General features: G+C 37.4%; 1 protein-coding gene across 1 annotated transcript in view; it reads right to left on the reverse strand.

The window, feature by feature from the left end:
* USP25 (ubiquitin specific peptidase 25) overlaps positions 1–26,726 on the reverse strand; it is a 165,575-nt gene that overhangs the window by 128,442 nt on the left and 10,407 nt on the right. The window contains exons 2-3 of the mRNA XM_052650201.1: positions 11,252–11,329; positions 7,088–7,232 (exon numbers count right to left, since the gene is read on the reverse strand). Of these exons, the coding sequence (XP_052506161.1) occupies positions 7,088–7,232; positions 11,252–11,329 (223 nt within the window). The remainder of the gene's footprint in view (positions 1–7,087; positions 7,233–11,251; positions 11,330–26,726) is intronic.

Raw genomic sequence — 26,726 nt, forward strand, 5'->3', positions numbered from 1 at the left:
AAAAATCCTTCTAAAAACTTACACACCAACTACCAAACATTTCTCTGCTAACTCCAAAATATAGAAAGCCATCAACGTAACAATAGATTAGACTTCAAATGTATATAACATTTATCATTCATAATTCATTTTCTCATAAAAAGGGTACATAAAATGACATAAGGAGTCCAAGTTAGTTCAGAAGAGCCAATTTAGCCCATAATCTAATTGAACTACAATGTATGTAAGATTGTAGTTACATCTACAATGTAAGATTTTGATTTAGGTGGGAAGAAAGTTCTTTCATTATTTTCGTTACCTACAAAAGGCTAACCCTAGGGGAAACATTTTTCTCTCTCTCTCTCTTTTTTTTTAATAAGCCAAGCTTATACTTCCCATCAGCAAAGATTTCTAGGCAGAGAAGTGATATGAATAGAAAGAACCATTTGTGAAGTTAAGAATTAAAAGTGCTGAACAAGCGTTAGAGAAGAGTTGTAACAAGAATATGTACCAGGGCAGAAAAACTGAAAGAAAAAGTAGGCAGATAAAAGCTGACAGAGAAACACTGAAGGGGAAAGCAGGCACGTAAAAACTGACCGAACTGCAAACTACACGGTGGTTCTAGGAGATGAGGAAAAGCTGGAGGGGAAAAAAAAAACCACTGAGCCACCAAAAGGAAGGGGATGCCCTTGAAAGAAAAAAGCAAAGATGAAGAAAGAGATCATAAGCAGGTGGATGGAAATGAGGAAAAGACCATTCTCAGCCTCACTCTGCTTCAACCACAGTTCCTGTCCTTACCACTCACCTCCTGAGCCAAAAACACTCCTGCCTCAAGGCCCCAGCCTGGGCTACACTTCCCTCAGATATCCTGGAGGTTCAGCCCCTCTCTTCCTGAGGCATCTGTATAAGTGAGATATTCACCGCCCAACCCTCCATCTAAAATACCACACTCTGTGTCTGAACTACAAACCCATCCCTGTCACCCTCTGTCCTTCGACCCTGCTCTGTTCTTCATAAACTTACTACTACCAGACATTTTTTATTTACTATTTACCATCACTCTTCCCCCTATGTTAATGCAGACACGTCTTGGTATTTTTAATGGCCTAAAAGAGTACTTGATTTGTATTAGGATCAATAAATATCTGCTAAGCAAATAAAGGTTAATATCTAGACTAGAATAGAAATAAAAATTAATGAGTGATCTTTATAGTGGCACTAGTTAGAATACTTGAGAATATATACTTCATCCATCGAAAACTGTCTCCAGATAAAGGACAAATAGCATAATAAGGTGTCAAGTTAAAAGAATACTTAAAAGCAAGAAGACATAATAGAAATTGTGCTGCTCACTGCACTCTCCCATTCTTTTCCAACCTTATCGTTGCTAAACTCAGGTTCTCCAAACCAGTGATGTCCAATAAAACTTCCTGTGATGGTGGAAATGTACTATTATCCACACAGCCCAATACAGTAGCCACTAGTTACATGTTGATGACTACTGCCCATTTTAAATATATCTATGGCAACAGAAAATCTGAGCTTCAGGATTATTTAAACTGATGTTAAATTTAAGTTGCCACATGTAACTACTGGCAACTGTATTAACAACTCAGTTCTAAATGGTCTTGCTCTGTTTTTAACAGTTGCTGCTAAATTTATAACGGCAGCACTGTTAACTAAGCAAACGGATAATAAAGGAGGCATATCCTGAGTTTGTCATCTAGTTCGTCATGTTTTCTGACTTGGAAAAAAGTAAAAATTTTCATTCTGTATTAGACAACAAAAAGTGCAAATGCCATAGCTATCATTTTGTCCTAAAATTACAGAAAATAAAGTTATACAAGCAATTCTACAGTGTATGTCTAACACAGAATGTATGCCTAACTGCATCTAATCAGCTACAAGTTATTTGCATACCACTGTAGCATCTCATTTTTAGGCTTAACTGACTTTTGGTGAATCATGCATTATGCGTTAGAAATCTCTACAGAAAAACATTTAACTTCTATTTTACTTTTTTCTTTCTGCAGTTGCTTATTTAACAAATTTGGTGAATGGAAAAAATTATCAGTGTTCAATTAGTAAATCCTAAACTTCTCAACATAAAGTGATTTACCCTCAGCAGGGATGAGAAGACTAGACTGGAATCTGTTTACAAATTTTGCTTTAAATCTAAAAAAAATAAAAAATCAATTTTAGACTAATCAAGCAATATAACTAAGACTAGAGTTCCAGGACAGAACTTCAACATGTTTCTCACTTTCTGTGCAATCCTTACCAAACAATTCAAGTTCTTCTGTAAAAAGAAATACAGCAATTAAAAAAAAAAATACAATGCTTCTAAATTTGTGAAGGGTCTATCACTGAACACTCACTCCAGCGTGCTGTATTAATTTCTCTAAAACTTAAGTCAATATGTGGCATTATTTTCTATGTTAAAATTACCTACCCAAATCCCTCTTATCTTTTGATCCATACTTTGATTGCTCAATTGTAGCACATCTTGTTCTGGTGGGCATATACTGTTTTTTTCCTGTTTTAAAAAAGTTCAAAAGAATTGAATGATCAAGAAAGAAAGAATATTACTATTTGATTTCAAATTGGGCAAAAGCATTGTATAGTCATGTCTATGACAGAGTTTGTCCTGACACAAAAACTTCACAAAATCTCTTCTCTGATTATTAAATACACCTATGATATCTCAGTATCTTGTACCATTTCCTAATCCTCTTTGCATTTTTAATTGCAAAATTCCTAACACACTCATTTTACTTCTCATTTAAGCTGGAGGCAGGAGGCACTCATTTGACAATTCACAATATCCAGTCTAAACAGGGGATAAAAGTAATTTTAAAATGTGCCTCAACTATATGCTAACAGTACTACAAAAAAGTTTGTTTTTTTTTTTTTCCCTAGAAACCAGCAGTATTTATTTACAGTTTGGAATGTTACCGAAACAATACTTCTTAATTACTTATTATGCAGAGTACAAGCTTTCCTTGAAATGTTTCCTTTTTCTCTCAAAAATGAAACGTAAAAATACACTGAGGCCAATAATCGCCCTACCAACTACTGAAAATGTAATTACTTCTTCAGTATTAAAGTTCACAAACACTGTGTTCACAAATATGTGTTCTCCTCTCAAATGACATAATTTAGTTTCTTTTCTGATATACTTGAGTATATGAAAATTTCCCTACAACCCCAAATGTGACTTCTATGGAACATTAATTTGAAAACTAAATTTTTCTAGTCATCAAAAAAACACAGGTTTAGTTCTTCTAAAAAAGATCTTTAGTTACAAGTTTTATAACAGTAAGTTTATAGTTTATAAACTAGTTTATAACAACAAGGAATCATTATGTATTTAGCATTAGAGACTTTTATTTCAAAACATAAATGTTTTGTCAGCACTACAACCAATAGATGACAAAAAGTTACCAAGGTTTGTTTATGCCTTAGCCCTGTTTATAACAGATTTTACACTTAAAAAAAGAGAGAGAGAGAGAAGAAATTGAAAAAACAAAAACCCTTGTCATTATTTGAAAGAATTAAGTTCAAGCATCATTCCTACCGAAGAACACCCAAGACCAATCTCCTTTAGAATGGACTGGTTGGATCTCCTCGCAGTCCAAGAGACTCTCAAGAGTCTTCTCCAACACCACAGTTCAAAAGCATCAATTCTTCGGTGCTCAGCTTTCTTCACAGTCCAACTCCCACATCCATACATGACTACTGGAAAAACCAGTAGTCGGACCTTTGTTGGCAAAGTAATGTCTCTGTTTTTGAATATGCTATCTAGGTTGGTCATAACTTTCCTTCCAAGGAGTAAGCTATCTTTTAATTTCATGGCTGCAGTCACCATCTGCAGTGATTTTGGGAGCCCCCAAAAGTAAAGTTTGACACTGTTTCTACTGTTTCCCCATCTATTTCCCATGAAGTGATGGGACCCGATGCCATGATCTGAGTTTTCTGAATGTTGAGCTTTAAGCCAACTTTTTCACTCTCCTCTTTCACTTTCATCAAGAGGCTTTTTAGTTCCTCTTCACTTTCTGCTGTTCTTTGGAAGGAATGATGCTAACGCTGAAACTCCAGTACCTCGGCCACCTCATGCGAAGAGCTGACTCATTGGAAAAGACTCTGATGCTGGGAGGGATTGAGGGCAGGAGGAGAAGGGAACGACAGAGGATGAGATGGCTGGATGGCATCACCGACTCGATGGACGTGAGTTTGAGTGAACCCCGGGAGTTGGTGATGGACAGGGAGGTCTGGCGAGCTGCAATTCATGGGGTCACAAAGAGTCGGACATGACTGAGCGACTGAACTGAACTGAACTGAAGGTCAATTTTCAAGTAACAAGGCATTTCACATAAAATTGAGAAAATGCTCAAAAAGAGTTTTTTTATCTAGAACAATCCCTTGAAAACTTCCTCACACTCTGATCACTCCGGCACTCCATACTCCTTTAGCACGTACACTTTTATTCAGGAAGAGGTCTGCATTTAAATATATATATTCACTTACATTTATTTTCTATCCTTCCCATATTTAACCACTCCTTCCAAGAATTAAAAATAAACAAGAGATTTCATTTTTCCTCAGCAATTATAGCATAGTAGTTTAAAGAATCTGCTGAATGCATGACATTTACTTACTTTCTCAGTTTTAAACCATGTAATACTATTATGACGTGACTAAATTTAAATGCTGAATCAATACTATTTCCTAAAGGCAGTCGTACTTAAAAATTTTAGAAAGATGTAAGTTGTAGAATGGAAAAAAATTATTTTTACCTCATAAGCTGTATTTTCCCTCTTTGATACTGATACTATTATAGTACAATCACCTCACTATATTTTTACAATTTTTTTCCTCAATAATCTCAAACCAACTTTATGAATATACTATACAAATTATTCAATTATTAAATATGAGTTAGCATTCTGGTTAGAAGGATAGTTCAGTTTATCAATAAAGAAATTAAAAGTACAAGCAATTTGTTCAGTAAGATAATCAATGAGATGAAACCAGAAACCCCACCTCTCTATCATTTCTTTCAAGGGGAATATAAAAGTACTTAGTGCACACTTTTCAAGGGCTACACATATACACACACACACAAATTTTGTTTTTACAATTAACAAATGGGACACACACTTTCTGAAATCAGGTTGCTTTCTCCCTAAGAGCACCTACTCAAATCTTTCATTTTGTCCATAACATTCTCACTACTCATTGTCCAAATTGTGGGAACAGGTGTTAACATGCAGCTTAAAGAACATTTTCTAATTTTCACACAACAAATAGGGTATCTTTTTGATGACAGTCTTATAATCCTAATTCTTCCCTGCATATGTTGTCTTATGTCACCAAGTCTACCATCTGTATTAAGAGTTGACAGCTATCATTCTAAAATCCTTCCATCCTTTCCACTAGAACACGGAACCATGTCTACTCAATTTCCTGCTTCTTTCACCTTAACCAGCTGTCTTCAGTCAAAATCTTTTGTCCTTTTTCTACCTAACTTCATTTTCCTCCCAAGTCTCAGAACCTTAAAAGATACGAAATGTTATTCTCACATACTAACTTCTTCTCTATTTATACCACTATCTTTTTTCTAACTTCTTGAAACAAGTTTTTCAATCTTGTTTGAGAGAACTTTCACTGGTTTCAAAATGGCTTTTTTATACATATTATCAAAAATAACTCAACAAGCACTTTTTTGAGAAACCATGACATCCTAGTATAAAGGTTGGACTATAGACACTTTATGGCCCTGTTAAGTTTACAGTCTGGTATGCAAGAAACGCACAGCAAATAATTTCAAAATAACACAATACTTATTAAGACAGAAGTACACTCTGGGTGTTAAGAGAAGCGCTCAGTTTAACATAGGAGCTAGATGAAATACTCTCAAGCCAGCAGTTTCTGAGCAATATCTTAGAGCCCCAGAAGAAATCAGACTGGTGGTGAAGGCCAGAGGGGATTCCAGACAGAAGTAACATGTGTAACAACAGGAGAAATCAAATAGCATTGTGTGGATGAGAACTTCCAAGCTGTTTTCCATTACTACAGTGTAAAGGGGGAAGAGGAAAACAGTGGAAAATGAAGTTAGAGATGTAGGTAGTGGCCAAAACACTGTTTGTCTTGAACTTGGACACAGCAATTGAGTCTGTCTTATACAAAGCTTCTGCCATCACCTATTTTCTGTGTGAGATAAGAGTATCTCAGCTTTGGAGACACAAGACCATTTGTGGAGCAAAAATACTAAGACTACCCTGAAATTCTGAGATTAAAATATTTTATCAATAACATTAAACAGCATTTAATGCCAATCAGTAGCTATAAACATCTATATGAATGGGATCTTTCTGGCTGTTTCCTAACTTTAAGAACATTTATAAACAAAACCAAAAAATTCTCTTTAAGGACAAGTTAGCAACCACACTTTTCAAATCCAGAATGCACAGAAATACCTACATTTTATATGCAGTTACTACCTCATAATGAGATAGAAATAAAGAAAAAAACTCGGCTATATAAGCATAAATTATTCATATTATGAAGAAAAGTTAGAGTCTCGTGTAAAATTTTCTGTATGTTTCTATGTGTATACGCATGTTTGTTTATTTTGTTCTGCTATATAAACCTTCTTCCAAGATCTTTATCTTGGAGCGGGATTGGAGTTGAGGGAAGGAAAATTCTGTTAAACAGTAAATCATACCAGTAATTTAAAAAATACTTTATCTTCAAAAATAATTCTAAGGTCTCTACCAACACTTAACATCTATAAAACAAATGACTGTGCCCTATTTAAAATTCTACAAATTTTTAATAAGTAACACCTTTGGATGTTCCATATTTTAAAATAACACTATATGAAATGTTTTATGAAAGAATATATAACTTAAATATAACCTTTTACTTCCAAAATGGAAAAAAATACAGCAGCTAATAAAAACATATGCACCTTTCAACTATAAGAAGAGCCAAAGCTAAAGTCATTTCTTTTTTCATCCTTCACCTCTGCTTAAACAAAACATGGCCCCAAGCAAAGCTTTCATTACATTCTAATGAAAATATTAAGAAAGAAAAGTAACCTTACTTGTATCTGCTTGGCTGCCCACACTGATGTATCTGTCATTGCCAGGAAGCGCTGTTTGGTAGTAAGTGGTCTCCTCCTGCTGAGGGGTCTTGGCATTCTTTGCAGTAAGGAAAGCCACTGCTAGCTCCAAGTTTCCATTACTATCCTTCAAATATCAAGAACAGAACATCAAATATTTTGGAGTAAGTATACATTTGCATATGATTTATGTAATTTTCTCCATAACAACACCAATAGTAAAAATAATTTTCAGACTTAAAATTATACTACGTGATTCTTAATTTTACAATGTAAATTCACTGTAAACACAGTATACTGTATCAACAGTAATTCCTTTATCTATTAATTAAAACTAATATAATACAAAAATCAATTCTATAAATAATTTATTTTCCATTATTTTTTTATATCTGCTTAACAAAAGTCCAATCATAAACTTATACTTCTAAGTAAATGAACAAACTAAAAAATGTTTTATGGAACTTGCTATCTAAAACAGTGAAGAACAAATATTTAAAATAGTACTTCAGAAAACAAGAACAATAACAGATATTCTCTTTAATATTTATGCTGAATGCCTACTTAGAGGCGAGCTAACAAGCAAATATCAGACTCATAAGAAGAAAACAGCATCAGTGGCCTGAAACCTTGATAGAGAGACACACAGAACTCCAGACTACTGTGGAGATGAAAATTCTACCCAAATTAAATACATAAAAAATATTCTAAAAATTCAGAAGAAAAACAGATGCTAAAAACACTAAAGAATTTTTGACAGCAAAATCATGAGAGAAACTTGCCCAGTTATCTCTATATTCTCTCTACAGTTAACAACAAAAACATTAGCTCTGTGACTGCTAACTGAAACCACATTATGAAATCCAGGTATTAATAATGAAGCTATCTTTGTATCAAAGGCCAGAACACATAATACTGTGGAAGCCTTCAGAAATTTAGTTTACAAAGTTTAACTGGAAGCCAGTGGAAGGTTTTGGACAGAAATGACATGGTATGACTTACATTTTAAAAGGATTACTGTGGGTATATGTGGGGAATAGACTATAAGAGAATCGGCAGAAGCAGAGCCCAATATTATTTGCTATCATATCAAATGGGGGGAGGGATAAAAAGAGAAAGACCAGGATGATTCCACAATCTGATGTCAGAGCAACTGGAACAACTCAGCCCAACTCCACTTTTAACAGCCTTTGAGGAGAGAAAACAGTAGGAGTGCAGGTTCTAACTTTGTTACCTATCAAAACTGTCATTAGACTCTTAAATGACTCATCCAAAACATGAGTTTAACATAAGTCTACAGTTTGTGACAAACCAGACGTAAAACAATTTTAATAACAATGGCTAACATTTATTGAACACTAAGTGCCAAGAAATGTACCAAATGCTTTCCATATACTCCCTCATATGATAATAATGATAAACTGAATGCACCAGGGATCTATACAACTTGAAGGTCACTTACTTTGAACATACAAAGAGATTCTCAATATAAAAGTGCTAAAATCAATCGACGACACTGTGGCTCCCAAAAGTAGACTCTGTGTCAGTATAATGCTGAGATAGTCAACCCATTATTAACCATTTTACAAATTTATATTGAGCAACAATTAAGATTTAAGTACACTGTTTTCTCCCCCAGATACTGGTAACTGAAACAAATTAAAAAAAGAAAAAAGAAAAAAAACATGGTCACATAACTTAGCTCAAAGGAAATGTGGACACTACTTTTTTATGTTTATTTAATTAAACATATTCTACATGTTTCCTAAGTTTTTTTAAAAAAAAGTAAGTGAATTCCCCAAATTTGCCCTGACAAGGTAATGAGGTCTAACCCCAGACTCAAGTGATACAGAATGAGAAAGGCCATTTCTGAAAATAGACGTGGAATGACTGTCATATTTAGCAGAATAAAGAATGGACTGGCAATCACCTAAATGTCATAATCATAAAAATTGAGGTACAACATTTTTGCTTCCTTTCCAGCTACTTAAGAGCGGCTTCATAAACCATGCTTTAAAATGCTCCTAACAGTACTGATTGATCATTTTCCTGATGCAGGAAAAAGCTGAAGCAAAGCTTCCAGCAAAAGCAGAAATTATGTGTGGTACTGGGAGCAGGCTGCTTGGTGTCTATTCCCAGCTCCTCCACATGTTAACTATGTGATCTTCAGCAAGTCATTTTAACCTCTCTGTTTCTCCTTACCCTTTAAAAGGTGGATAAAAATAACACCTACTTCAAAGTTACTAGGAGGAGGAGTTAGCCACACAAAGTACTTAGAATAGCACCCAGTACTTACTGCAAGTGCTTAATAAATGCTAGTTATTACCACTACAATGATGATGATTATGATTACAATCATTCAAAAGATAAATTATTTCTAGAAAAAAAGGAAGAACTTCTGGCTCCAAATCAAAAATAATGTAATGTAGTCTTTCAGAGCAACGTGCAAAGGACTGAACTGTGTGTGTGCCTACAGCAGCACAACTGCTGTACTGCTGATGTTAGCCTTTAGCAGTGATCTATAAATACACTTCAAGTGGAGCGCGAGTTCTTAACATTTTTCCTTCATTCGCTCTCTTTCAATCTGCATATCCATGTGATCTGACTCATCTGGGTGCCTGTGTGTGGCAATCAGTATATTTCACAAGATACAACAAAAATCATGCCCTTTTTTGTGCATAACTGAACAGTTTGATATTGAATAATCTTAAACACTCGATTAACTGAAGGTTAGCTGATTTATATGTCTCCTTCCTGGAAAATTAAAAGGGAAGCTTCTGATACTGTATTAATTTTCTCCCAATTCCTCTTCATCTTCTATGCCATTCTACCCCTCTATCCCCAATTAAACACTAAAATGTCTCTTGAGTAAAACTGGCCGTTAGTACTTGGGAGTCATATCACTCCATTTTGCATGAAAACTGTCTCACATAGAGGGAGGTCTTCTTTCACTCCAAGGCATCATGGAACATCAGGATGCTAAAAGCTAATGTGCTCAAAATTGCAGTATGTTATGTTAGTCCAGTTCAGTTGCTCAGTCATGTCCCACTCTTTGTGACCCCATGGGATGCAGCACGCCAGGCCTCACTGTCCATCACCAACTCCTGGAGTTCACTCAAACTCATGTCCATTGAGTCAGTGATGCCATCCAATCACCTCACCCTCTGTTGTCCCCTTCTCCTTCCACCTTCAATCTTTCCCAGCATCAAGGTTTTTGCAAATGAGTCAGTTCTTTGCACCACGTGGCCAAAGTATTGAAGTTTCAGCTTCAGCATCAGTCCTTCCAATGAATATTCAGGACTGATTTCTTTTTTTTTTCTAATTTTTTTTTCAATTTTTTTTTTTTTTTTTACTTTATTTTACTTTACAATACTGTATTGGTTTTGCCATACATTGACATGAATCCACCACGGGTGTACATGCGTTCCCAAACACGAACCCCCCTCCCACCTCCCTCCCCATATCTCTCTGGGTCATCCCTTTGCACCAGCCCCAAGCATGCTGTGTCCTGCATCGGACATAGACTGGCGATTCGATTCTTACATGATAGTATACATGTTTCAATGCCATTGTCCCAAATCATCCCACCCTCTCCCTCTGAGTCCAAAAGTCCGCTGTACACATCTGTGTCTTTTTTGCTGTCTTGCATACAGGGTCATCATTGCCATCTTTCTAAATTCCATATATATGTGTTAGTATACTGTATTGATGTTTTTCTTTCTGGCTTACTTCACTCTGTATAATCGGCTCCAGTTTCATCCATCTCATCAGAACTGATTCAAATGTATTCGTTTTAACGGCTGAGTAATACTTCATTGTGTATATGTACCACAGCTTTCTTATCCATTCATCTGCTGATGGACATCTAGGTTGTTTCCATGTCCTGGCTACTGGTTGGATCTCCTTGCAGTCCAAGGGACTCTCAAGGGTCTTCCCCAACACCACAGTTCAAAAGCATCAATTCTTCGGCTCTCAGCTTTCTTTCTAGTCCAATGCTACGTTAAGTAAGGCCTATACTTCATAAAAGTTCTTCCCTGTATCTATGGTACTATACATTGTATAACTAAAAAACTCAGCTTTCCAATATGGTAGGTGGTGGAGATGAGGGTGTAACAGAAACTGTGTCTTGTGAAACAGAGGCCATACCTTCAAAGCTTGCTGTAGAATCTGGGCATCATTAATCCCCGTAATTTCTCGTAGTTGATTCAGAAACGTCTGCTGGTGCTGGAAGAAGGGAAAAACCGAAAGCGTTATACTCAAATCTGAAAATGTACAAAGACAAGAAAATAAATGACCTTTGGAAAAAAAGACAGAAAACACAAAATAGAGTAAAAAACAAAAAATATAGAACTTGAGAAAGACTGAATAAATTTCATTATTTTAGGAAGAATGAACCACGCTGCATGAGTCCTTATTCCATTTTCATGTTTCTAAAAGCTGATTCTTCACTGTCTGATGCATGCTGTCTAATAAGAGCAGGAGTGATCTCTGTGACAGCTAAACCTAAGAAGAACTAAGGGAAACAGGTATCCACTGGTGTACTTTAACTAGGGGATGAGACCCCAGAATGAAATTGAGGCAGCCCTAGAATCTCTCCCTCGCTCTAAAGTCAGCCAGCATCTAGGCATTTAGGATGTACGGAAAAAATATGCCTTTGGCAAACAAGCAGTAGGTGGATATATTACATTGGGGGATGACTAAACCACCACACCCTATTCAAGGGAGGAAAAAAAACACCTCATTCTCCAATCTGTCATAAAAGATCCAAAATAAAATTGACTACTTGCCCTCATTTGCTGTGTGTGTGTTAGTCCCTCAGTCATGTCCAACTCTTTGCAACTGCATGAACTATAGCCTGCCAGGCTCCTCTGTCCATGGAATTATCCAGGCAAGAATACTGGAGTGGGTTGTCATTCCCTTTTCCAGGGGAATTTACCAACCCAGGTATCGAACTTGCACCTCCCAGATTTTTTTCCAGGCAGATTCTTTACTTTCTGAGTCACTTGGGCCCATTTGCTTTAGATGTGTTTATACTCCACTGATCTACCATACTCTAGTAAAGAGAAAAACAGGTAGGATAGGATTCTACTACCAAAACCCTTCCCTAAACTTCCCTAATTAAGAAAATGGTCCTCCTTCCATCTCTACATTTCTTAATACAAGTTCCCCAAAACTGAAGACGGAACTATGAAATAGAGAAAGCTCAATGGGTGATACGACGTGGAAAGCAAGTCCCCACTAGAATAAAAGGATCTGTTGAAATCTTGTCTTCCCAACTAAACAATCTTACATGGCATTTATTAAATGTCACTCTGTACTTCCTCCTCTAGCATCCAGTCCAGGTGCTAGATAAGATACAGGGGAAAGGACAGAGTGTCTGCTAAATGATTCCACCTTCTTTACCAAGCCCCATGTGCCTCATTCACTGAGCAGAACAAAGTCATGTCATATGGCCCTTCATGTCTGCAAAGAAGGTTGAGAAATGTATTTTTCAGTTAGGCAACAAGCTTCACTTCAAATTTGTTGCTAAGGAAAAAGAAAAGAATGAAGAATGTACACTAAACAGCCACTGGCAGTATCTGCTATGACATCAGCAAATTTTAATTTCCATAAAAATCTTACTAAAAGCTGAGATAACTGAGACTAAAAATAAACTATATAGTAAGGTATATGAACAGAGGTCATATAAACAAAATAGCTGAATAAAAGAACTGAACTGCCAAATTTAGAGTGCTGAAATATGAGAAAAGTAAAATTCTCTTTAGACATGTCAACTTTTCTACTTTCATTTTAGAAATTAGCAATAGCAAGCAATGGAACCACAACTAACTTACACAATACTCAACATTACAAATTAAAGATGTATACAAATTATACAGAAATTCTCTTTATCTAATTCTACATTTTATTTTAGTGAACATAAAATACTTGAAAGATCTTACAAGATTGTTTGTAACCACCCACACCAGCACTCCAAACCGTATTCTTTACACAGAATATAATTTTCCTCAACTGCAAATTATTCAATTGTGTATCAGAGAAAGATTTCTGAATACCCCAAATAAATTAATCATTTGTACAGATGATGCTGGCTATTATTTATAATGCAATTCGAATGGAAATAACGCAAATGTCCTTCCACTAATGAAGAAGTTCTAAGTTGTAATGTGCAAGACAATGCCCTGATAAATTTATCAATAAAGAAGATTCCCAGGCCCCACACCCAGAGATAGTGATTCCAGAAGCGTCTGGATCTGCTAAGGGATCCTCATTTTTAGTAAACACCTCAAATGAGTTTGATACAGATGAGCCTAGAAGCACGGTTTAATTTTAACAAACAACCGTGTATTTTTAAACAGCAAATATATAATCTATATAGAAGTTAATCTTTACAAATTAAATTAAGCTAAGCTTAAATCATATTAAGCTAAGATTACAAAAATAGCGTGTCTATGTTAATGAGTACAAGGTAAGATGTAAAACGAATGTAAAACCCAGAAAAGCTTACACAGCCTGCATTAGACTCCCAATTCTTCTCCCATCTGTGTATCCACACACTTTGCCACTTCTCACTTCCTCCCACTAGTTGTTGCTGTTCAGTCACTAAGTCATGTCCAACTCTTTGTGACCCCATGGATTGCAGCACACCAGGCTCCTCTGTCCTCCACTATCTTCTGGAGTTTGCTGAAATTCATGTCCATTGAGTCGGTAATGATACCTAACCATCTCATCCTCTCCCACTATCTTCTCCCGCTTTCAATCTTTCCCAGCATCAGGGTCTTTTCCAATGAGTTGGCTCTTTGTATCAGATGGCCAAAATACTGAAGCTTCAGAAATGTATTTCCTTGCTGCACTGATGACTGGCTTGGCCATGAGACAAGCTTTCATCAATGGCATATTAGGAGACATGAAATGTGCTTGCATGGTTGGGCTTGCCTTCTTGAACTTGTGCAATTCATTAAGAACATAACCTGGGTAACCCACTTGCCCCAGAAGAATGAGCCACATGAGAATAGTCACCCCAACCAACCAATCTGAACATGAGAATATTTGGGATGTCACTAACTTTTGGTGTGGTCTGTTACAGTGATAGGTGACTGCAAGTGAGTACAATAAGAATACTCATATAAGACTATTTTATATAGAAAAGTAACATCTAAAACTTTGTTATCATTTGGTGTGTTTTGTTCATTTTTCACAATAATGTTAGCTAACAATCCTAACAAAATTATTCAGGTGCATGTCTAGCGTGGTTCTCGGTCTCATGGATTTTGACTGAAAGTGAAACAATGAAAAGGATTAGGGTGGGAAAGAAGGCTGAGTGGGAAAAGAAAATGTAAATGAATTTTCTTAACTAAGCAAGAAATGGGAACAAGATCATTAGAGGTAAGCAATGAGAAAATTCTAAGTTTATGGACGAGAAACCACCTCATCTATCAAGTTTTCCTATTTGCTACTGGCATCTTCCAGCTGTGCTTTTTTCTATCTTTGAAAAATTGCACTTTCATTTCCTACAATCTTATGATTTTGCTGCTTTTATTTCTGTTGTGATTAAGACTCTGGTCTTCTTTCAAGGATTGCACCTTCTTACTTACCATACTTCTGGTCCTTGAAACACCCTGATCCTTAATTAAAAATGTCCTGCCATGTGGTTCTCTCTTCTTTGACTAATGATTTTGTATCCAAAGTGGACCTAACAAACTATCATCTCCAGAATTCCTTTTATGAGCTGAGGTCTTCCTTGTATAAATTTCTTATCTACTACAGTATAACTGCATTCATCTCACACACTAGTAAAGTATGCTCAAAATTCTCCAACCCAGGCTTCAGCAATACATGAACCATCAACTTCCAGATGTTCAAGCTGGTTTTAGAAAAGGCAGAGGAACCAGAGGTCAAATTGCCAACATCCGCTGGATCATGGAAAAAGCAAGAGAGTTCCAGAAAAACACCTATTTCTGCTTTATTGACAATGCCAAAGCTTTGACTGTGTGGATCACAATAAACTGTGGAAAATTCTGAAAGAAATGGGAATACCAGACCACCTGACCTGCCTCTTGAGAAACCTGTATGCAGGTCAGGAAGCAACAGTTAGAACTAGACATGGACCACCAGACTGGTCCCAAATAGGAAAAGGAGTACGTCAGGGCTGTATATTGTCACCCTGCGTATTTAACTTATATGCAGAGTACATCCTGAGAAATGCTGGGCTGGAAGAAGCACAAGCTGGAATTAAGATTGCTGGGAGAAATATCAATAAGCTCAGATATGCAGATGACACCATCCTTATGGCAGTAAGGAACAATGAACAAAAGAGCCTCTTGATGAAAGTGAAAGAGGAGAGTGGAAAAGTTGGCTTAAAGCTCAACATTCAGAAAACTAAGATCATGGCATCTGGTCGCATCACTTCATGGGAAATAGATGGGGAAACAGTGGAAACAGTGTCAGACTTTATTTTTCTGGGCTCCAAAATCACTGCAGATGGTGATTGCAGCCATGAAATTAAAAGACGCTTGCTCCTTGGAAGGAAAGTTAGGACCAACCTAGACAGCATATTTAAAAGCAGAGACACTACTTTGCCAACAAAGGTCCATCTAGTCAAGGCTATGGTTTTTCCAGTGGTCATGTATGGATGTGAGAGTTGGACTACAGAGAAAGCTGAGCGCTGAAGAACTGATGCTTTTGAACTATGGTGTTGGAGAAGACTCTTGAGAGTCCCCTGGACTGCAAGGAGATCCAATCAGTCCATCCTAAAGGAGATCAGTCCTGGGTGTTCTTTGGAAGGACTGATGTTGAAGCTGAAACTCCAATACTTTGGCCACCTGATGCTAAGAGCTGACTCTTTTGAAAAGACCCTGATGTTGGGAAAGATTGAGGGCAGGAGGAGAAGGGGACGACAGAAGATGAGATGATCAGATGGCATCCCCAACTCAATGGACATGAGTTTGGGTAAACTCCGGTAGTTGGTGATGGACAGGGAGGCCTGGCCTGCTGCGGTTCATGGGGTCGCAAATGAGTTGGACACGACTGGGAGACTGAACTGAACTGAACGGTATAAGGAGGTGGCTGTAACCTGCTGACACTGCTGAATCAAGAAGGGCAAGACACAATGTTCAAACCATGGTTTGCAAACACCACAAAAATCAATAAGCAAACAAGCCCAGACTATCTACAGGCCTTCAGATTTCTTCATTGATGTTATTTTCACTGAGTGCTGACATCCTTAAGTACCTAATACGTGTAAAATCCAATACTGTGCATTTCAAGGAGAAGAAGGTACCAGTAACTTCAATATAAAGTATGGATCAGAATGTTTCAGAGAATTCTTTCCTTCCCCTGTTGATCCTATATAATACTGGGTCTGTTTTAAATCTATTTAAGTAAGACTACAGCATATTTACATTGGTGTAGTTTCTTGAAAATGCAAAAAAAAAGATCACTGACTTAAGGCTAAAAATGAATACAAGTATTTATTATGCTCTTACTGCATGCCAGACTGTTAAGTGCTTCTGGTATATAATCTCAAATAATATATGCACACATGCACACACACAAATCCTCTAGAAAATCACTCTTTTTATAATGAATAACATATTTAAGAGACTAAGAAGTACAAACACAGAAATGATTGTCTAATTTTTCAAATTCCACAGTCCATGTGTCTCCCACATTTTCTCCATGGTATCTGATTCTGGAGATTAAAGATGTAGTAAAAAAAATAAATACTCAGCCCCAAAATCCATTACTATGTTGACATTAAACACTTTGATACAAGAAAGTGGTACAAAAGAACTGGAGCACTGATGACCACAAGGCAGGAAAGCTTTCTGTGTTAAGAGAGGTGAGTGACTCATAAGTCAGTCTTTGGTTCCTTTGACTGAATTTCTAAATATAAATAAAACAGTTTATGCAAAAGCAAGAAGATAAAGGTTTCCATCTTCAGGGGAAAAAATGGTAACTCTCATAAGAACCTCTAAAAAAAAGTTTAAACATTTCTAAGGGAAAAAAAAAAAAAACCAATTTGATAGGAAATCCCAAAGCATTTATCAACTTCAAAATCACATGACTTAAATTTCAGAATTAGCATTGCTAGGCACCAAATGGAAAACATTTCAAAGTTCACTGACAGATAATTTCAAGTATGTAATATATCCTTCATGTAGCTCATTGTAAGACCCAAACCTCCTATAACCAGATATATAAGGAAAAAAAAATCTTCGTAAGTCTTTATCCATAATTTTAAGAACAACATGACAACCTTTCATTTCTCTTCATATATAACCTCAAATAATATATGTGCACCTTCATATGACCACTCTGAGGAACTTACCTACAGTGTGATCCTTCTCACAGCTTAAAGGGCCCTTTACATGACCCAGCTATTTCTAGCTTGACCTTACACTGCTTTCCCCTCTTGCGCTTCCTCTTCCCGTCAGGGTGTACACAATACTATTCTGCTTCCTAATTCAAAGGTCTGAGGATATTCAATTGCTTTCTGTTAAGGTCAGATGTTTCTCTGACACCACAGACTGTAATAATATATAATGATTAATCATCAGACTCTATACCGAAGAGAACACAGGGTGTCTACTTCCCTCATCACTGTGTTCCTGGTAACTAAGTAGTACAGTGTCAGGCATGTGGTAGAAACACAGTAAATATTGACCAAATAAATGAAAGCAACAGTTTGCACAGGTGAACTGGAGTAAGTCACCTCACAGGGCTTGAACTCATCCACAGAAAAGAGGTACAAATTAAATTGGAGAAGGGAACAAGCAGCATGCATAAACCACGCCCAATTGCTTAGCAAACTTTCTACACTTTCCTACATTGCACTGAGAAGTTCACAGAAGGCCTTGTTGCCTATTCCTGGTAATGTCCATCCTGCCTGAAGGGGAGTGTTGTTGAAATTTCCAAATTCAAATAATCTACATATTAATCTCAAGAACAGTTGTGCTATCTTTTATTTTCTACTGCCATAGAGTTAAGGTTCATCTCAATCTTTTTTCAGTATTAAAATAATCACATACTTTTATGGATGTATAAATCTAAAAGTATGCTTTTTGTATTCTTCACTATTTACATTTAGCCTTAGAAATCCCAGAAATTCTGAACTTAAAGTCTTTCCCCATGTTTTTATAGAATCCAGATCTACAACCTTAAGCATTATGTAATCTAAAAAACAAAAAAACAAAAAAGAATAAGGTGAAAAAATAAGACACTTTGCTCATCCTCAATAAAAGCTTCCATCATTCCTCCCTTCAGAGTTCATACCCCTACTGCAGCCCTTTAACCAGTCTAACACCTGCATGATGTCCATGCCCTGAAGAGAACCCTCTATGCCTACTAACTGGCAGACAAAAGATACGCAACAGAATTAGAAACTAAACAGTTTCCCCAAAATATACTGTTTTGTGTGTGTGTGCTTAGTCACTAGGTCATGTCCAACTCTTTGTGACCCCATGGACTGTACCCCACCAGGCTCCTCTGTCCATGGGATTCTCCAGAGGAGAATACTGAAGTGGATAGCCATTTCCTACTCCAGGAGATCTTCCTGACCCAGAGTGATAAGCTAAGTTCACACAGAGTTAAATACATTTCTAGGCCAAACAAAAATCTAATACCATGAAACATGGTTTCTATGGGAACATGCATTTAGAGTTACAAAAACCCAACTTGCAAAGCCTTTTGGAACAGTGTGTTTTTAAATTAGAATGCTTATATTCTGGAAAATGTAGGTAAACAAAACTGTCATGAATCAACTCATATCTGTGAACTGCAATCTCTGCAGTTTAAATCAAGTGTATCTTTAACTTGTTTTTGATGCTAATGATTTGGTTGATTCCTAATATATTTCTCTCTTGTCCAATTAAATCTTTGTGTGTCTCTTGGTTTCTGTACTTAAATTTTTATTAATTTCCAGTCCAAAAATAAAATCTCTTAAACTAATAGAGCAAAATTAGCATGCTCTAAGTAGAACTTTCAAACTAGAATACCACATAACTCCTAGCAGCTCTAGGTATCACAAACAATTCCTTAAAACAAATACAGTATTTGGTCATCCTAATTACAAATACAGTACATCCTATTGACTGAGCTTCCCTGGTCGCTCAGATGGTAAAGAATCTGCCTGCAATGCAGGAGATCAGGGTTTGATCCCTGGGTGGGGAAGATCCCCTGGAGAAGGAAATGGCAACCCATTCCAGTGTTCTTGACTGGAGAATACCATGGACAGACCATGGGGTCGCAAAGAGTAGGACACGAATGAGCCATAACACTTTCACTATTGACTATTAGAAACTACATTATTCTAGACATACAGCTAGGTTTAATAAAGCATGTGCCCTATACCACTTTCTTTCCCAGACCGATAAAAGAGTCATTTACATAAGTGTCCAGGATCCAGCAACTCAGCACACATGTCCTCCATCCAGTGGACTTCAATCATAACTTCTTCAACAAGAAGTGAATCTCAGTCTCGGGGCTCGGTGAGACCTCTCCCAAACATATTTCTTCCTCTATTCTTCAGAGTTCTTTATATGATAATTCAAATGATAACACTTTATCATTTGTTACTAGTCAATATTTCTTTATATTAAACTTTCCCCATTCATATTACTGTATAGTTTCTATGCAATCAACTTCCTTAAAAGCATTTTTTGTATCCTAATAATATATTAATTGTATCCTAAATATATATATATACACAAAAATAATATATTTTTGTATCCCCAAAATATATTAATTTTTATTAGGATACAAAAAATGCTTTTAAGGAAGTTGATTGTATGAGTAAGAGTCCAGTTAGGACAAAGCCTGGTTCCAAACAGGAAAAGGAGTACATCAAGGCTGTATATTGTCACCCTGCTTATTTAACTTATATGCAGAGTACATCATGAGAAACACTGGACTGGAAGAAACACAAGCTGGAATCAAGATTGCCAGGAGAAATATCAATAACCTCAGATATGCAGATGACACCACCCTTATGGCAGAAAGTGAAGAGGAACTCAAAAGCCTCTTGATGAAAGTGAAAGAGGAGAGTGGAAAAAGTTGGCTTAAAGCTCAACATTCAGAAAACTCAGATCATGGCATCCGGTCCCATCACTTCATGGGAAATAGATGGGGAAACAGTGGAAACAGTGTCAGACTTTATTTTTGGGGGGGCTCCAAAATCACTGCAGATGGTTAATTGCAGCCATGAAATTAAAAGACGCTTACTTCTTGGAAGGAAAGCTATGATCAACCTAGATAGCATATTCAAAAGCAGAGACATTACTTTGCCGACTAAGGTCCGTCTAGCCAAAGCTATAGTTTTTCCTGTGGTCATGTATGGATGTGAGAGTTGGACTGTGAAGAAGGCTGAGCGCCGAAGAACTGACGCTTTTGAACTGTGGTGTTGGAGAAGACTCTTGAGAGTCCCTTGGACTGCACGGAGATCCAACCAGTCCATTCTGAAGGAGATCAGCCCTGGGTGTTCTTTGGAAGGAATAATGCTAAAGCTGAAACTCCAGTACTTTGGCCACCTCATGCGAAGAGTTGACTCATTGGAAAAGGCTCTGATGCTGGGAGGGATTGGGGGCAGGAGGAAAAGGGGACGACAGAGGATGAGATGGCTGGATGGCATCACTGACTCGATGGACATGGGTCTGAGTGAACTCCGGGAGTTGGTGATGGACAGGGAGGCCTGGCGTGCTGTGGTTCATGGGGTCGCAGAGAGTTGGACACGACTGTGTGACTGAACTGAAATGAACTGCATATATTAATGATACAGTTCTGTATCTTTAAGAGAGAAATCTCAAAAACAATCAGGAAGGGGAAAATTAACCATATACGGTTGGTTTTTTAGAACCACCATTTACTGAGCACTTACTAAAAGTGTACAAGGCACTGGAGACTTCATTAGGTAGGCACGATGCATTACATTGTTGGCTACTGGTGACTGGACTCAATCTCTAGTCCCTCTTTCCTCCTTGGACAGGGGAGTAGGCTCTAATCATAGTGGCTGTTTTCTCTGAGGAAAAGCTCCCATCCTGAAGCAATCTAGTCCCCCCAGCCAGGAGTTATCTCATTAACATACAAAAGGCAGCAAATTTCTGTGACAGAAACCAAAGGAAAAGACTAAATATTTAGTCTTTCACTGTTTCATTTAAATTAAAAAAAGAAAAAAAAAAAACCACCTAAAAATATACAGCAGACATTGCATTTAACTTATTCACAAAACAAAAACAGACTCACAGACTTAAAGAATGAACCTCAGGTTGCCAGGCGATAAGGATGAGAGGAAGGAGCAGCCAGAGACTATTATATATTATACCACAGCCAGTCACATATAGCTACTTATAGATACACCAAGGCCCCAAATTGTTTTGTTTGTTCTGCTCATGGACTTCTCTTTGCTTCAAATGATACCATCCATCCCCCTATACATCTTCCACATCACCTCCTCTGTGAGGTCTTTCTTGTTCTTAGATCCTCTCCTTGGTCCTAGCAATATATCCTATATACACCTCACTTAAGGAAAGAAGTAAAAGCATCAGTTGCTCAGTCATGTCTGACTCTTCGCGATCCCATGCACTGCAGCCCACCGGGCTTCTTTGTCCTTGGAATTCTCCAGGCAAGAATACTGGAGTGAGTAGCCATTCCCTTCTCCAGGGAATATTCTCAACCCAGGGATCGAACTCAGGACTCCTGCAAGGCAGTAGGATTCTTAACTGTCTGAGCCACCAAGGAAGCTCCATATACTTCACTTAACTTTTAATATAATGTATGCATTTCTGGCTCCCACCACCACCAAACTATAAGCTATTTTATAGTGTATTATTTATACCTATCTGCTCAAAAAAAGAATAAATGAATAGATGGACATGATAATGAGAGATAACTGGATATCTAAGCAGAAATGCAATTGAAAACATGAAACAAGAGTTTATGTGAGGGTGAAAGTTTTAAATTATTTTGAAAATACAAATTTAGTAGTAATGAACATATACTAACGACAAATTACATAAACACTCAAAGCTTGCAAAGTAGAAAGCAGAAAACCAAAGACCAAACCTTGAAAAACTCCTACAATTAAGTAAACACACAGTCCATGGTATTAGCAACCAAACTTTAGTATGCTGTATAGCCCAAATGTACATACTTTAAATATATGTACTGTAAATACACAGCAAAATCTGACAAGCTTGCAAAAATCTTGCCCATACCTACACCTACTTGAGACTGTCTTCTTACCTATCAATTCTCAACTTCCCTGTGTCTACAGTACATGTTTAAATACTAAGCATTTTTGGCAGCACACTCAAAAAGATCTGAAACCTTCACCACAACAAAATTCAACAACTCTTAAGGGAGGTGGCAGTAATTAGAATGCAATTGTTGTTCCAGTACAACAATACTGTCCCATGGTATCTGCAAAAGCAGTTATCACACTGTTCAGTAGTATCCCACCCTCCTGATTATCCAGGCACTAAGACGTGCTCATAGCAAAATTGACAAGTTTCAACAAATAATACGTATTCAGCATTAACTTAAAAGTAAGGTACAATTGTTTACCCCTTATTAATAACAAGTGTATTCCGCTCTACACTAAATCACAAAACCTGTTCAGAGGAGATACTGGAATAAGTATAATACATTTACTGAAGTACAGCAAAATAAAGTTTTAAACTATGATCAAACCTGGGGGCACATCTCCGATTTTTGACAACAAAAAGCCTGAGACTGCTACTCTAAGACAAATGCTATCAAATAAGTACTGAGGTTACAGATGGAATATAGATGACAACAGCAATAAAATCTACTTTGTATGTTTAATAACGATATTTTGTAAGAATAATGCTGATACATATACATTACTTTCCTTGGTTGAAGCTGAAAATGCCAATAGAGCTTCTATAAAACACTACCATCTGTCAAATTAAGTTAACCTTGTTATTCTGATGTATTGTTTTTAATTTTGGTTACATCTAAGTTACTAGTGGACCACATTCTGTCAGACCTCGCCAACATGACCCATGCATCATTAGAGATACCAAGGGAACATTTCATGCAAAGATGGGCTCAATAAAGGACAGAAATGGTAGGGACCTAACAGAAGCAGAAGATATTAAGAAGAGGTGACAAGAATACACAGAAGGACTGTACAAAAAATATCTTCACGACCCAGATAATCAAGATGGTGTGGTCACTCATCTAAAGCCAGACATCCTGGAAGGTGAACTCAAGTGGGCCTTAGGAAGCTTCATTATGAACAAAACTAGTGGAGGTGATGGAATTCCAGTTGAGCTATTTCAAATCCTAAAAGATGATGCTGTGAAAGTGCTGCACTCAATATGTCAGCAAATTTGGAAACTTAGCAGTGGCCACAAGACTGGAAAAGGTCAGCTTTCACTCCAATCCCAAAGAAAGGCAACGCCAAACAATGTCAAACTACCATACAATTGCACTCATCTCACACACCATAAAGTAATGCTCAAAATTCGCCAAGACAGGCTTCAGCAATATGTGAACAGTGAACTTCCAGATGTTCAAGCTGGATTTAGAACAGGCAGAGGAACCAGAGAACAAATTGCCAACATCCACTGGACCATCGAAAAAGCAAAAGAGTTCCAAAAAAACATCTATTTCTGCTTTATTGATTATACCAAAGCCTTTTACTGTGTGGATCACAATAAACTGTGGAAAATTCTGAAAGAAATGGGAATACCAGACCATCTGCCCTGCCTCTTGAGAAACCTGTATGCAGGTCAGGAAGCAACAGTTAGAACTGGACATGGAACAACACACTGGTTCCAAATAGGAAAAGGAGTACGTCAAGGCTGTATATTGTCACCCTACTTATTTAACTTATATGCAGAGTACATCATGAGAAACAGTGGGTTGGATGAAGCACAAGCTGGAATCAAGATTGCCAGGAGAAATATCAATAACCTCAGGTATGCGGATGACACCATCCTTACAGCAGAAAGTGAAGAGCTAAAGAGCCTCTTGATGAATGTGAAAGAGGAGAGTGAAAAAGGTGGCTTAAAGCTCAACATTCAGAAAACTCAGATCATGGCATCCGGTCCCATCACTTCATGGGAAATAGATGGGGAAACAGTGGAAACAGTGTCAGACTTTATTTTTTGGGGCTCCAGAATCACTGCAGATGGTAATTGCAGCCATGAAATTAAAAGACGCTTACTCCTTGGAAGTAAAGTTATGACCAATCTAGACAGCATATTAAAAAGCAGAGTTATTACTTTGTCCACAAAAGTCTGTCTAGTCAAAGACATGGTTTTTCCAGTAGTCATGCATTCATGCATGGATATGAGAGTTGGACTTTAAAAGAAAGTTGAGCACTAAAGATGCTTTTGAACTGTGGTGTTGGAGAAGACTCCTGAGAGCCCCTTACTGCAAGGAGATCCAACCAGCCCATCCTAAAGAAATCAGTCCTGAATATTCATTGGAAGGACTGATACTGAAGCTGAAACTCCAATACTTTGGCCACCTGATGCGGAGAACTGACTCATTGGAAAAGACCCTGATGCTAGGAAAGACTGAAGGCAGGAGGAAAACGGGACGACAGAGGATAAGATGGTTGGATGGCATCACTGACTTAATGGACATGAGTTTGACTGAACTCCAGGAGTTTGTAACTGACAGAGAGGCCTGGCGTGCTGCAGTCCACGGGGTCGCAAAGAGTCGGGCACAACTGAGTGACTGAACTGAACTACATATGAGATTAAATAAAAATGGACTCCTATTCATGGAAGAAAAACACAAAGGGAGCAAGAAAAATGTTGAAAATGGAAAAAAACATCTCCAAGATATGTAAGTTGAGGGAAAAAGTAGTATTTAAACTATAAAGAATTCCTTCAAATCATAAAGGAAAAAGTAAAACAACTCCCCCTGCCCCCACCCAAACAACCAGAAACAAATGTGAATTCCACAGGGAAAAAAACAATGGTTCATAAACATATGAAAAGATAACCAATTAACCTATCAACATAGAATGGTTAATGGTTCATAACTGTAAGTGAACCACCAAATATGCTCGCATGCTGCCTTCTCTACCCCACCGCAGCCTAAGATGCTCAGACGCACTAGAGCCCTCCCTCGGAAGCCACTAGCAGGAATGGAAATAATCAGTTCTATTAGTTCTGCAGTTTTATTACCAACTTGAAATCCCAGCCCACTGGGGAAGAAGTCTGGAATTCAGTTCTAAGAATCTGTATGGAGCAATGAGAACAGAGTTCATAACCCCAGGAGGCCTGCGCAGAGAGCTCCTTCTTGCCTCCCAAACTGGTCATTTTAGACCTGAGGCAGTGGACTGATGCTAATTTCTTTTCAACACTCTTCCATGGCCCTGTCCTGACCCAATTTATTTAAAGCTTTATGGGAAGACTTCAGGGGCCCTCTTTCTAAAGTGCCAAGACCAGCTCAGAGGCCTCCGTGGAGGATACAGAAAGACCCACACCCTGAGTCCAAGCTTGTTTCTGTAGCTCCATCTCAAACAAAGGTGACATTTGATTTTGCATGTACCCTGGTTCAAATTATGATGCATAAACTTAAGTATATGCAAGTGTATGGTTGGTTCTCACATGAGTACAAGCACAGCATCAGATCCTAGCCACTAATGGTTCTTCACTCCTGGTCCCTCTTTCCATATCCTCTCCCATATCCTGCCTCTTTACCTAGGATCTAGCTCTCAGCTCCACAGTCAATCCTGCCCTCAAAGCTAGTGCCACTCAGCCCAACAGACCCACTTCCAGGCTAGACAACACCAACAAAAACCCAACAAATAAGAAGTTTCTAGTTCAAAACAAGCTACTCTTCTGTCTTGTTCCAACATGGACCAAAAACCATAAGAAAGATCTTTCTCTACTTAATTGTTTACCTGTCCACAGTTTATCCCTCCCCATCACTGGTACCCCAAGTTCTCTCCAAACTTCCAAGCCAACTACAATGTTAAAGTATTTTTTTACCCTATGGAAAAAAATAGACATCATAAGATTATTATTCTGTGTATAATTAATTAATAAAGAGATTAATTTGGTGTTAGTTTGAGGCATGAAGAAGAACAGCCTTTTCATTCTTTAGCAGGGAGCCTTTTTATGAGGCATTACTAGAAAAAATATAAAATGTAGGAAAAACTGTGCAACTTCACTTTGTTTTGTAAGCATATAGTACTAGCCTGTAAATGTTTTTACGTCTGGGAACATCTTTAACTTTTTTGCCATCTTCAGACTTCGAAAAATAAGTAGCTTTTGTTATTGCTGATCCTGTGAGAATGTAAACCTGAATAATATGAGAAACAATACTTAAAAATCATCCAAAAAATAGCCAATAAGTACATGAAAAGGTGTTCAAAACCACAGTCAATCGGGAAATATATACTGACATCACAATGAAGTACCACTACTTACTAAAATTGCTAACATATAAAAGTTGATAACACCGTTATAAAGATACAGACAACTGGAACTCTCATTCATTCCTGATGGGAAGGTACAATCACTGTGAATATCGATTTAGCAATACCTTACAACAGTTATGTATATGCCCAAGAAAAACACTTTAGAAGTATACCAGGGACCATTCTTCCCTGGTGGCCAATGCAGGGGACTCGGGTGTG

This window comes from Budorcas taxicolor, chromosome 1 (assembly GCF_023091745.1).
Source record: "Budorcas taxicolor isolate Tak-1 chromosome 1, Takin1.1, whole genome shotgun sequence".
Taxonomy (NCBI): Eukaryota; Metazoa; Chordata; class Mammalia; order Artiodactyla; family Bovidae; genus Budorcas; species Budorcas taxicolor.